The 15,192-nt window shown below is 43.5% G+C and overlaps 1 protein-coding gene across 1 annotated transcript in view; it reads right to left on the bottom strand.

Moving 5' to 3' along the window:
* Positions 1–15,192, bottom strand: part of myo6a (myosin VIa) — a 188,705-nt gene that overhangs the window by 19,007 nt on the left and 154,506 nt on the right. The window contains exon 30 of the mRNA XM_083642594.1: positions 10,123–10,226. Within this exon, the coding sequence (XP_083498720.1) occupies positions 10,123–10,226 (104 nt within the window). The remainder of the gene's footprint in view (positions 1–10,122; positions 10,227–15,192) is intronic.

Raw genomic sequence — 15,192 nt, 5'->3', positions numbered from 1 at the left:
ATGTTCTAATCTAGTGTAAAAAAACAAACTGAAAAAAGAAAAGAAAAAAGAAACAAAAATCGCAATAAATCGTAATATCGAATCGCAATAATCGTAGAATCGCAATACTTAAGAATCGCAATATATATCGAATCGGCACCCAAGTATCGTGATAGTATCGAATCGGGAGATAAGTGAATCGGCACAGCCCTAATACACACACTATCCATATCTGCACCACACAGTCTCAAATCAATACCAATACCAATACACACACTATCCATATCTGCACCACACAGTCTCAAATCAATACCAATACCAATACCAATACACACACTATCCATATCTGCACCACACACAGTCTCAAATCAATACCAATACACACACTATCCATATCTGCACCACACAGTCTCAAATCAATACCAATACCAATACCAATACACACACTATCCATATCTGCACCACACACAGTCTCAAATCAATACCAATACACACACTATCCATATCTGCACCACACAGTCTCAAATCAATACCAATACACACACTATCCATATCTGCACCACACAGTCTCAAATCAATACCAATACCAATACCAATACACACACTATCCATATCTGCACCACACAGTCTCAAATCAATACCAATACCAATACACACACTATCCATATCTGCACCACACACAGTCTCAAATCAATACCAATACACACACTATCCATATCTGCACCACACAGTCTCAAATCAATACCAATACACACACTATCCATATCTGCACCACACAGTCTCAAATCAATACCAATACCAATACACACACTATCCATATCTGCACCCCACACAGTCTCAAATCAATACCAATACCAATACACACACTATCCATATCTGCACCACACACAGTCTCAAATCAATACCAATACACACACTATCCATATCTGCACCACACACAGTCTCAAATCAATACTGTACTAATACACACACTATCCATATCTGCACCACACACAGTCTCAAATCAATACCAATACCAATACACACACTATCCATATCTGCACCACACACAGTCTCAAATCAATACCAATACACACACTATCCATATCTGCACCACACACAGTCTCAAATCAATACTGTACTAATACACACACTATCCATATCTGCACCACACAGTCTCAAATCAATACCAATACCAATACACACACTATCCATATCTGCACCACACAGTCTCAAATCAATACCAATACCAATACACACACTATCCATATCTGCACCACACAGTCTCAAATCAATACCAATACACACACTATCCATATCTGCACCACACACAGTCTCAAATCAATACCAATACACACACTACTACTACGGATTATACTAATGATGATAGTGTCTGAGAGTGACACTATCTAGTCGGTTAAACGTTTAAACGCCCACTCCCTCACTAGTCGGCACGAGAAATACTAGTCGGTTAAACGAATGATTAAATTATCATAATAATTGTGGGTGGGGGGGGAGGGGGGGGCTGTTGAGTCTTTACCAGCCACTACTGTAGCCCCCCTCCTCGAATGCCCGGATGAAAACAGCAGGGTTCCTCTACATTTATGTATATAAATGTATATACATAAATATATATATATACATAATTATATATATATACATAATTATATATATATATATATATATATATATATATATATATATATATATATATATATATATATATATATATGTTGTATATGTTTAAGATTTAGCAGCGGTGGGCCACCACTGCTTCAAAATAATATGAAATGTCATGAAGTCAGGGCAGCTACTTTAAAGAATCTAAAATATAAGCTAGCTTTGATTTGTTTGACTTTGTTGTCACAGCACAATTCCAGTTGTGTTATTGTATAGTTCACTTTTAACTTGACTTTTATTCTAAATGGTAAAAAATGAAGAAAAATATGGTGTGTCAAACCTTTTGAATGGTAGTGTAGTGTATGGATATTAATGTTCTAGGAGAGTAATGTTGCTAAAGGATAACTGAAATAACATTTTGTTTTTGGGGGACCTGGCCAAGAAAAGCAGCACAAAGTGACACTAAAGTACAAAGACATATTACATAAACATGACTTTTATAGAGAAATAAATGCTACAAAGCACATACTGTTATAGAAAAGTAAAGCTGTGCAACTCTCCGGCCGGTGGCTTCATACGCATCGTTGTTGTTTTCTGATGTGCAATGTTCATAAACAGCGCAAGATGTTGTGAATATTGACGATTATGACGAACTAATTAACCATGAATTAATGGTTTTAAATGGCTCTTAAATACACACTATTTTTTCAGGCAACGTTTTAACATTATAGATGAAATTGTGCTCAGTTTTGGTTGTTTTCTGAGTGTTTTCTTGCTTATAGACTAGTCGCCATTAAAATTTCCGTTTAAACGTTGGGAAAATTAGTCGCCACCGGCATCCCTAGTCTCAAATCAATACTAATAATACAGTAATGATGATAATGTCTGAGAGTGACAGACAAATCAATACCACTACTGCAGCTTCTACTATCAAAAATAACCACAATACATTCCTAAAATCATTATCATCATCATCAGCAACTACGACGATAACAACAATAATAATAAAACCACTAATAATATTAAACACAAGAGTGTTTTCTCTCTCTCTCATGGAAATGAGCACAGAGGCTTTTGTGTTTGTGTGAGTGAATTATCTCATGCTATTTGATGGTTAATTGTGGGTAATTAATAATAATAATAATTATGATAATAATAATTGATTGGACTTAAATAGCGCCTTTCTAGGTAGTCATAGCCGTAGTCGTATCGGGAGGGGGGGAGCTCAACTCATCCACCACCGATGTGTAGCACCCACCTGGGTGATGCACAGCAGCCAGTTTGTGCAGGAACTCTCACACATCCGCTGTCACGGTGGAGAGTAGATGACTGAATGGGTCAATTAAGTAACGAGGGATGATTAGGTGACCATGATGGAAGGGAGGCCTGTTTGGGAATTGAGCCAGGGCACCGGGGTTACACCCTCCAGGGCACCGGGGTTACACCCTCCAGGGCACCGGGGTTACACCCTCCAGGGCACCGGGGTTACACCCCCCAGGGCACCGGGGTTACACCCTCCAGGGCACCGGGGTTACACCCTCCAGGGCACCGGGGTTACACCCTCCAGGGCACCGGGGTTACACCCTCCAGGGCACCGGGGTTACACCCCCCAGGGCACCGGGGTTACACCCCTACTCTTGCGAAGAGTACCGATGGGATCTTTAATGACCACAAGGTCAGGACCTCAGTTTAACGTCTCCTCCAAAGGACGTTGTAAAACAGCTGCAAAATGTAATAAAGATATTTGAATAATAATAGCAATGATGCCTTAAAACAATAAATAGCTAAAATAAAATAAAAACAAGATGAGTAACATTAATTTAAAAAAAAAGTTAAAAATAGAGATAGTAGTAGTAAGAAAAAAACAAAAATGCACACGCAGAGGTTGACTGATATATCAGCGCTTTGCTCTTATGAGACAATATTCACTTTTTACATAGTGACACTTGCGATGTGATTTCAGTACAATAAATGATAGTTATTCAACACAAGACCTTTGTGAAGCCAGAATATGTCCACATATTCCATATTGCCATTATGTTTGTTTCTTCAAATTTGGTGCAAAGAGTCGATTATAATGACGAATGATGCGACAACAATTAATACTGTTGACTCCTACTAAATCAACAGATGTACAGTATCAGCTAATTTTCCTCCTCAACTATTGAAGTCCAAAATAGTGATGTACAGCTAGTGTGTACACACACGGACGTGTGCACGCACACACACACACACACACACACACACACACTTGCCAAATGCCAGGTAGACAAGACCTTGATGAAATTGTTCTACAGCGCTTTCATTGAATCGGTGATCACCTTCTCTATTGCTTGCTGGTATGGCAGCCTCGACCTCAAGAATAGGAATTCCCTAGGGAGAATTGTGAAAACGGCTTCTAAAATAGCCGGAATCCATTTTAGGAGCCTAGACCACATTTTCAACTTGCAGTTGCTGAAAAAAGCAAGGGCTATCTGCTCAGACAATGCCCATCCGCTGTGCTCTGAATATGAGCTGCTTCCATCTGGCCTTCGTCTTCGTGCTCCCTTGGCTAAGAAAAATAGATATAGGAATTCCTTTGTGCCTGCTTCGATTCGAGCTTTAAATGCTACTTAAGAGAATATACAGTAATGTAACATCTATTTGATGTTTTTATTTATTTTATGTTCTCCTATACAATAGTTATATTGTAGCATTTATTTTCTGTAATATGTGGCGCTGTGTGGCTAAGTCTCCTTCTTAGACTGCCTTGCATTTGCACTTATCGCATTGGCACTTATCGGCCTCTAATGCACTTTAAACTACACTGGCACTTTTGAACTGAACTTACTTTGCACTATGTCGTGGTCTATTTGTGTCTCCATTTTGCTTTTATGGTTTTATGGTCTTTTATGGTTTTATGGTCTATTTGTGTCTGCACTTTGTTTTCATGTTTTTATTTCGAGTCTTGTGTGATTTTATGACTGTTTTGTTTTTGCTCTGCTGCAACACAAAGTGCCCTTCTGGGACATATGAATAAACTTGAACTTGAACTTGAACACACACACACACACACACACACACACACACACACACACACACACACACACACACACACACACACACACACACACACACACAAAAGATGGTCTAGTAAGTACCTCGGAAACATAGACTGAAGCAAAAATACTTTGTGGGCAGACAAGCGGTGTGTAGCCTACTTCATAAACACTTTAATTTAGTCAGAATCGTGCGCAGGACAAACCCCAATCTGCCGGGTGTCATCAACAACCCCCTCGTCGCCCCGCTGTGTTCATCTTTTATTCTGTCAGCGCAGATTAACCGGAGCCGGGGACACTGTCACATCGCCAAGCTCTGCCTCTCTCTGGGAGGGGTGGCAAGTGGCCTGTAAACAGCTAACACAAGGCAATTCTACCTGTGTGTGTGTGTGTGTCATTTTCCATCCAGGGAATTAGAACTACAGTAGAAACGATACAAAGGTACGACGTGGGGAAAAAATAAGCGTGAAAAAGTTTGTATCTGTTCTCCTCAGCTGTTATTTCTTCACTGAGCATTTCTAGATGCATAAATCATCTCATACACAACCATTCAAGAGAGACGACAATGGGAAAATGTGCTGTAACATGACTCGACAAAATATAAGAGAATCTGCAGAATGAGAAAATATGCTAACATGACTCGACAAAATATAAGAGAATCTGCAGAATGAGAAAATATGCTGTAACATGGCTCGACAAAATATAAGAGAGAGAATCTGCAGAATGTGGGGAAAAATATTCCCATTGCATTTTGAAGCAGAATCGAGTGGCTCCTTTGTGATGTTGAGTTCGGGCGGGGACATGAAGCTGCAGGAGAAGGCATGTCAGCACTGTGTGGGCGGGGACATGAAGATGCAGGAGAAGGCATGTCAGCACTGTGTGGGCGGGGACATGAAGATGCAGGAGAAGGCATGTCAGCACTGTGTGGGCGGGGACATGAAGATGCAGGAGAAGGCATGTCAGCACTGTGTGGGCGGGGACATGAAGATGCAGGAGAAGGTATGTCAGCACTGTGTGGGCGGAGACATGAAGCTGCAGGAGAAGGCATGTCAGCACTGTGTGGGCGGGGACATGAAGCTGCAGGAGAAGGCATGTCAGCACTGTGTGTGGGCGGGGACATGAAGCTGCAGGAGAAGGCATGTCAGCACTGTGTGGGCGGAGACATGAAGCTGCAGGAGAAGGCATGTCAGCACTGTGTGTGGGCGGGGACATGAAGATGCAGGAGAAGGCATGTCAGCACTGTGTGGGCGGGGACATGAAGATGCAGGAGAAGGCATGTCAGCACTGTGTGGGTGGAGACATGAAGATGCAGGAGAAGGCATGTCAGCACTGTGTGGGCGGAGACATGAAGCTGCAGGAGAAGGCATGTCAGCACTGTGTGGGCGAGGACATGAAGCTGCAGGAGAAGGCATGTCAGCACTGTGTGGGCGGGGACATGAAGATGCAGGAGAAGGCATGTCAGCACTGTGGGGGCGGGGACATGAAGATGCAGGAGAAGGCATGACAGCACTGTGTGGGCGGCGACATGAAGCTGCAGGAGAAGGCATGTCAGCACTGTGTGGGGGCGAGGACATGAAGCTGCAGGAGAAGGCATGTCAGCACTGTGTGGGCGGAGACATGAAGATGCAGGAGAAGGCATGTCAGCACTGTGTGGGCGGAGACATGAAGATGCAGGAGAAGGCATGTCAGCACTGTGGGCGAGGACATGAAGATGCAGGAGAAGGCATGTCAGCAATGTGTGGGCGGAGACATGAAGATGCAGGAGAAGGCATGTCAGCACTGTGTGGGCGGAGACATGAAGATGCAGGAGAAGGCATGTCAGCACTGTGGGCGAGGACATGAAGATGCAGGAGAAGGCATGTCAGCACTGTGTGGGCGAGGACATGAAGATGCAGGAGAAGGCATGTCAGCACTGTGTGGGCAGGGACATGAAGATGCAGGAGAAGGCATGTCAGCACTAGGGGTGGGAATCGCTGAGTAGCTCACGATACGATATCGTCACGATACTTGGCCCCCGATAACGATATTATCACGATACAGCGATACTGCGATAATCGATATATTGGAAGACGATACATCACGATACCTGTGTAACTGAAGAGAAAAAAATACCCCTAAAAGGCAAGAAGCAGGTATTATGTATTTATTAGCAGAATTGACATGAACTCTCTCAGAGTTCACTCACTCACTCATACCATTTTCGATACCACGGAGGAAAAGTTACACATTAAGTCTTTTTATTATTATTATTAAAACAAGAAAACCTATATAACCTACCTACCTATATAATTTCTAAAAGATATTAATGATCAAACATTTCCATTCATGTAGCCTACAGTATTTGTTTTTGTTTCAACTACAAACATAAATAAACGTCAACTTGAAACTATGTTTCAACTACCACACACAGCATAATATTTTAGCCTGTTTATTAAAAAAAAAAAAAAAAAAAAAAAAAAATTTTTTTTTTTTTTTTTTAATAAACATATCGATACTTGGTGCCAGTGTATCGATAACGTATCGCAAGTGGAAATATCGCGATACCGTGAGTATCGATATTTTGTCCCACCCCTAGTCAGCACTGTGTGTGCGGGGACATGAAGATGCAGGAGAAGGCATGTCAGCACTGTGTGGGCGGAGACATGAAGCTGCAGGAGAAGGCATGTCAGCACTGTGTGGGCGGAGACATGAAGCTGCAGGAGAAGGCATGTCAGCACTGTGTGGGCGGGGACATGAAGCTGCAGGAGAAGGCATGTCAGCACTGTGTGGGCGAGGACATGAAGCTGCAGGAGAAGGCATGTCAGCACTGTGTGGGCGGGGACATGAAGATGCAGGAGAAGGCATGTCAGCACTGTGTGGGCGGGGACAGAAGCTGCCGGAGAAGGCATGTCAGCACTGTGTGGGTGGGGACATGAAGATGCAGGAGAAGGCATGTCAGCACTGTGTGGGCGGGGACATGAAGATGCAGGAGAAGGCATGTCAGCACTGTGTGGGCGGGGACATGAAGATGCAGGAGAAGGCATGTCAGCACTGTGTGGGCGCAGGCTGACAGGGAGAAGACTGAGGAAAAGGTAGAAAAGTAGATCTCAAACGTTGAGGGACTTTGTAAAGTTAGTACATATACTGTAGTTAGCGAGTCAGGGAGTGACCTGAACAACAAATGGACTAGTCGGTGTACACAAAGTGCCAAAATTCAACATATTACTTATTGGGAGTATGAACTGTGCAGAGGCAGTGCCAGTTTAAAACAGAATGTCACTTGACTTGATGCCTGACTTGACTTGGGTTCTGGTGACTTGGCACTTGACTTTGACTTTGTACTATGATGACATGAAAAGGTTTCTACAGTCTTGACTTGGGATCTTGCGTGTGTGTGTGTGTGTGTGTGTGTGTGTGTGTGAGCGAGAGTGTAAATGCCTTTTGAAAGTGATGAGATTTGTTCCAGCAGACGACTGAATTTAAATTCTGCCTTCTGAATTTGTATGGAATGATTGAATTGATTGAAGTTGAAACTGATTACCGTAATTTCCGTACTATAAGCCGCACCGGAGTATAAGCCGCAGCAGCAAAATTGCCTGTTTGTTACATATATAAGCCGCACCGGACTATAAGCCGCAGGTGTTTTAATGTTTTTTTTTTTTTTTTTTTAATTGTGTTTTAATGTTTAATTACCATATGTAAGGGTTCGTGCACAGAGGGGATTGTCGGGAAAGAGATGGCTGTTTGAGGAAGCTCCCATTTATTAACATTTCAACAAAACAACATAACACAACACCACCTGTGTTTTTTTTTACAGTGCACACAGTGTCCGCGGTGTGGTGAAAAGAGGGCAAGAGAGGAAATTAAAACAGAAGTGGATTTATAGTTAGAAAGAGTGCTAAAGAAGAGAGAATTCCGTTTTTTATTTTAGTTACTCACAGTACTATTGACCAGTCCAACTCAAAAGATATTCGGCAGTTTCACTTTGAGCTCTTGTTCCGCCGCTGTCCATCAATGGTTATGACGAGTCTCGCTGGGTACAGTAGGCTACGCCAAAGCGATATCCATTGACTTTAACCTTTTCGATGATGTTGCGCGTTTCTGTTGCACCAACGCGGAGAGGTCCTGCCGGACGAAAAAGCGCGTACCCTTCTGCGGGGAAGAGGCTTCTTCCCCGCAGCCTGGAGGATGAGTTGACGGTCGGGCCAGCGGAGTAGGCGGATGAAGATGGCCCTCGGTGTCAGGCCGGGGTCTGGACGTGGCCGAGGCGCCCGGTGTGCCCTGTCCACTGTGGTTTCTCGCCTTCCTTCAGGTCCAGGATGTAACACAGGATTTTGCCAAGGAAAGCGTCCATGTCACCAATCTCAGCTCCTCTTTTACATTGATCAGGCGAATGTTATTTCTTTTACTCCTGCTGATTAAGTCATCAACCTGCGTGTGCAGGATTTCGATTTGTTTTTGCATTTTATCCATTTTCGGACTCACTGTGTTGTTTTTGTCCTCCAGTGCGCTGATGCGCTTTTCCGCATTAGAAACTCTGTTCACGGTTGCCTTATTTTCTTTAGTGAGTGAGTGGATGGACTTCTGCACGTTTTCAAACTTGTTTTCAAGCTGCTCAAAACCTCTGAGCGATGTCGGACTTAATCGATAGTGTTTCACGGAGTAAAAGTTAAGCCCAAGCCGTGTATCTCCAGCCTCCAGCAGGTGAGTCATTTCCTCATTCATTGCGGTGATTGCTTCGTCTCTTTTCTTTCTGCTTACTGGTTTTCAGTCTTGTGCTTCTTCCAGCAGACATTCGCCCCACTCTTTAAAGTTATTCAGTTGGTTCTGGTCACCTTATTCATTTTAGATCAGATCGCTAAAACATATTGTTTGGTCTGGTGTAGCAGCTGTCTAGCTGAGCGCCATGTTCACCGTGATGCCGGTTGATTTCCGCCAAATGATGTCAAGTCAAGTCAAGTCAAATTTTATTTATATAGCACCTTTCATACACAAAGGCAATTCAAGGTGCTTTACAAAAAAATAATCGAAAAAACAAGCAGCAAAGCAATGCACATAAAATGTGCAGATGAAGCTGTGTAACCTGTAAAATCCATCGATTTTGGAGGTCACCGAGTGGCCGTTTGCTGAAAAAATCCATAGATAAGCCGCACCGTTATATAAGCCGCAGGGGCCAAAAAACGGGGAAAAAGCCGCGGCTTATACTCCGAAATTTATATATAAATCAAACTCATGATGCTCTTAAGAAGTTTTTATCATATTAAAACCATATTGCATTGAAAAGACAATAGATATTTAGTTTTCTTTAAGATATGAAATTGATACTGGACTCTTGATTTGTTCTGACTTGACTCTCATTTAGACTTGAGACTTGACATTAATGACATGAACCTGACTTGCTAATCGACATTCAGAGACTTGAGACTTGTTTTTCAAGACTTGGATCCATACAAATACATGCATGTTCTGCAGTGTGTCACTATGGCAATGGGATATGTAATAGTCTGGTGCTAAAACAAACTCTCACCACATGAGGTATTGATGGCGTCCCTCAGCTCGGCGTACTTCCACTTGCTCAGCTCGTACTTCTTGGCGTTGGCGGCAGCCTTGGTGGCCTGGACCTGTGGACCTCTGAGAGGGAACAAGACAAGACAGGAGGTCACACAGGAGGTCAGCGCCAACAAGCCACAGCGCTGCACTGTGGGATACCAAACGGCAGGGCGCTATGACCAGATCACAGAGGGCGGGGCTAATTCACTCCATTCCAAACAGTATAGGTCAAACAGTCTTTGCAAATAACTTGTTTACATGAACTTCCCTGAAGTACCAGGTGGGTGGAGTTTACAGAGAAAGTCGCACAGGTGGGTTGTACTGCATTCAAGACAACTCGCAGCACAACTTTCAATACAGAGTTTTTCCGACCCGCAGAATAGTTGCGTTCACGCTGTTTTTGAACTCGGACGGTCGGAGTTACAAAAACATACACAGCTAATTTCATTGGTAAAATAGCTGTTCAATTCCACATATTGTTATACTCAGAGTGAAATGTAAACAATAATACACTCATATTGCATAATTGCACCTCAGGTCAACAAACACTTTGATGACGTCAACCCGGACGAATCGGAGCTCAAAACGATACCTGAATTTCCGACCTGTAATTCCGACCTCGATGACCGTTCAATTCATTTTTTTACAGGTCGGAGCCCATTTTTTCCTGCATTCCGAGTTGTCTTGAATGCGGTATTAGCACAGCAAGTATTTTCATTTCAGATACTTTCCTGTGATTATCTAAACTTTCCAGCGCTCGCTGCATTGTCCGGAAATGACATAGGCAACAACAAATACTATTTGCATCAGGTCTTTTTTTTACATATCAGCTGTAGATTGACATAGATTTTTCACTCCATTTGCTGCAGGGAATCAGTGCTAGTGCTGCATTATAGAGGAATTCAAACATTGCTTTTATTTAGTAAGAAGGTCCATGACAATTTTATGCTAAAATGTGACTTCATAACTTTGGGGAAATTGGCTGAAGTGGCAGCTACAGTAGTAACACATGATCAGTGTTGGGCAAGTTACTTTCAAAATGTAATATACTACATATTACTAGTTACTTTCATTTGAAAGTAATAAGTTACTTTACAATATTACTTTCTGTGTAGAGTAACTCGTTACTTAGTACATTACTTTTCATCATGTATCTATCATGTGACATGATAGATACATGATGGCGGATTTCTGTGATGCTACCACAGTAATGTGGGTGAAATAGTCTTTGCAAATACTTTCCAAGGTTTGTTTTGGCCTATTTTGGTGTCAGATGGCGGCTGTCAGCCACATAGGAGACGAGTGCCAGAAGGTTCAGACAAACACAGGAACTTTGATTTAGGGCTACTTTGATGTGGTAAACACCACCCACCCGGGAGGCCCCAGAGGTTAAAACAGATGCTAAAGATGAATCAACACAATCTGTTGTAAATTAGATAGAGGGTTTACTGTGAATGTTAAGGTGAAGGCGAGGGAGGAAAAAGGGGGCATTTTCAGATGAGCAGCATCTTTGCTGAGAGGGAAGAGCAACAACGGAACTAGAGAGGGGATGAGCACACACATCATCATTAAAACACGTGCTGCTGGGCAGTGCTGTCCGGGTAGTGCCGTGGTAGATTCCCTGCCTACAGCGTACCAACATAAGGCTCGCAGGTTTGAGCCCCCCCCAGTGGTGAAAACACATGCTGTTTCGGCCACCGGGACCAAGACCCATGCTGGCATGGTGCCGGCTCTGGAGTGGCAGCTGATCATTCTGCTGAATTAAACATGAGCGTTTGACAGCGTTAAAGCACACAGCGCCCCCTCCTGCCGGCCTGTTGGCAGGCGCTTTTGCTCCTCTGCGACGGCACTGACGAGCCTGATTAATCCATGACCGGGATTTGCCCTTTTTAGAACGCCCTGAAGTCGGAGGCGGGCACTTTGCTGTGCTCTGATCCTATTGGCCGACTCGGAGGCTCATGATTAGTGCAGCTGGACCTGGCGCCTGTAGGGGGGAAGGGGGGGGGGCTGCACGGTGGTCCCAGAGTCCCTCGGTGGCATTGGCGTCGAGAGGTGCGGTCACCTTCTGCTCGCGCTCCCTGTAGCTGTGCGTGTGTGTGCGTGTGCGTGTGTGTGTGTGTGGTGTGTGTGTGCGTGTGTGTGTGTGTGGTGTGTGTGTGTGTGTGTGTGTGTGTGTGTGTGTGTGTGTGGTGTGTGTGTGTGTGGTGTGGTGTGTGTGTGTGTGTGTGTGTGTGTGCGTGTGTGTGGTGTGTGTGTGTGTGTGTGTGGCGTAGCGAGAGGGCGGCCTGAGCCAATTAGTCCCAGACAGAGGACCCAGGCAGCAGCCCACCGGCTGACATCACTCACTCACTCACTCACTAACTCACTCTCGCTCCCATCTGGAGCGGCTGACCAGCGCTACGAGAAGAGAGCAGCCAGCCACTGTAACCAGGCCTGGATGAACACAGTGCTCTGCCCCAGAGGGTGACCTCACCCCGAGCGTGCACCCCCCCTTTACTTCCACTTCATAAGATTTTGTTTTTTTTTACTATGGCAATAAAGATCATAAACTAGGTCATAGAATATAATAGCCTGCTGGTTGATGGTAATTTCTCTTCCTGGGACGCATCGTGCGTAAGGTCAATGGTCCACAATATAAGAGGGCTCAGCAAGTCTCATCTTCATAAAACAAACGAATTATGTGCCACAGAGAATTATATGTCCGCACTAAAGCTACGCTAGATCAGTGGTTCTCAACTGGTGGGTCGGGACCCAAAAGAGGGTCGCGGGGGCCGTTTGAAGTGGGTCGCGGATGTGCTTATGAAAAAAAGGTTCTTCTACTCTTTGTGAACGCCGGTGTCCGCGGCCAACATGGCTGTCTTTCCGAGGCTGGAGTGAGCTCACTTTAAAGCCAGAGTGAAGATACTGGTGTCCTATAAAACTAGAAGGTCTAAGTCATCCATTGATACCACACATGTCATAACTGCTGCGAGCATCACCGGTTTAAAAAACATATCGACTTTGAGGAATCTGAAATTTGGGTTGTGACTTTAATGACTAGGAAAAATGTGGGTCGTGAGCCTAGACCAGTTGAGGACCACTGCGCTAGATGATCTCTTCAATAGAGAGATGGGATTTTAATAAAAAGTTGTTTGCGAGTAAAGAATAGAATTTGTGCAATGGTGTGACAGCAACCATCTTGTGCTGAATGTGAAGAAGACCGAGGAGATGGTGTTTGACCCTAAGCCAGTGGTCATCCACAATGCACCCATCACTCAAGTCTGATCTTATAAATACCTCGGGCCGGGGGCCGTATTGACAACACCCTCAGCTGGAGGACCCATGTTGACAGTCTTTGCTCAAGACTTCAACAGCGGATGTATTTCTTACGTAGACTTAGGCTTTTTGGAGTGGAGCAGAAGTTCATGTTGCTTTTTTATCATGCCGTGTTAGTAGGGATGTCACAATATATCGTCCCACAATATATCGCGATATCAAAACATGACAATACGTATCGTTGAGATTAAATCTCATATCGTGAGAAAAAGAAGCTGAACATGGTGGCACTGATCTGCATCTGATTGCATGTTCGCTCTCCTTTTCATTGCTTTGTTTGAACAGACGAGGGACTTTACAGAGACGGAGGATGAAAATGGTGAAATTACTCAAATTAGCATGGAGGATGCCCCCTCAACTTACAAATCTATCGGAAAAGAATATTGTTAAAATATCATATCGTATCGTTATCGTGAACCCAATATCGTGTATCGTATCGTATTGTGAACTGAGTGTATCGTGACACCCCTACGTGTTAGTGTTATAAGGTATGGTATCACAGCCTGGTATGGTAACTTGACAGTGCAGCTCAAAGCACAGCTTGCTCGTCTAGTGAAGAAGACTGCCATGAAAATCATGGGGATCACAAACTATCCACCCCTCCAAACCACCTATGAGCAGACAATCATCAGACAGGCCCGGAGAATAGTGTCCGACCCCACCCACATTCTCCACCCAGAGTACCAGCTCTTACCTTCTGGTAGGAGATTCAGAGTCCCCAAGAGCAGGCTGAACCACTATAGGCACTCATTCCTGCCCATGTCCATTAAGCTCCTGAACAGTGACAGGTAGAAGTGCTTGTAGCCTTAAGCTCCTGAACAGTGACAGGTAGAGGTGCTTGTAGCCTTAAGCTCCTGAACAGTGACAGGTAGAGGTGCTTGTAGCGATAAGGTTTTTGCAAGGTGCCGTCAGTGTCAACCGCTAACTGTAAATGAGTGTACTGCATACTGTTTGGATGCTGTGTGCTACTTCCTACCATGTATGTTTCCAATGTGTGATTTTATCTACTGTGCAACTGCAGGACAGAGTCCAGCACACATTTCCCTAAGGGGACAATAAAAGTATATCTTATCTTATTTTATTCAATGACCATTGCTTTATGACATGGATGGGTGTCAGATGGTCACTGCTTTTAAAATGGTGTTGAACTTTGATAGTACCTTGGATTGTGTCGCTTCTTCCTCAGTGATAGAACCACAAAATCATCAATGGCTTTTTTTTATCTTTTTTTTTTATCATATTCACAATTAATGGTAATCTAATGATTGTCTTTGTTCTATCGGCCTAAGTTTCCTCCGACCGGAATTCGGTGTTAAACTTGTTTAAACTTTAAACTGAAAGGTTTACTAGTACACGTAAAGAACAAAATTCACTTAAAAACAACTTTGAATCTTTTTTTTTTTTTTCTATATCTTTCAGAATCTGTTGGCACTTACCTGGGTGTATAAAGGTGAAACAGGGTGTAACCAAAAGGGAGCATACATACTCAGAAAATATCCATGGATAAGTAAATGTTCAAAACAAAAACAGAAAAAGGAGAAAAAAAGATGGCGGCATTTATCAGGGAATTAACCCCGTGAATCAAAAACTTCTTGAATGAAGCGATGATCATTAAGAATCAACAAAATCAACACATCTCCGAGAAGATTTCCACATCACATGCTCTCACGTGCAATTCTGTTTTTCATCAAATCTCGGATTCATTTCCAGAACATTGAGCTGATTGTTGAGA

This window comes from Poromitra crassiceps, assembly GCF_964638095.1.
Source record: "Poromitra crassiceps genome assembly, chromosome: 9".
NCBI lineage: Eukaryota > Metazoa > Chordata > Actinopteri > Beryciformes > Melamphaidae > Poromitra > Poromitra crassiceps.
The sequence above is the reverse complement of the archived record's forward strand: the minus strand, read 5'-3'. Positions and strand labels throughout refer to the sequence as shown.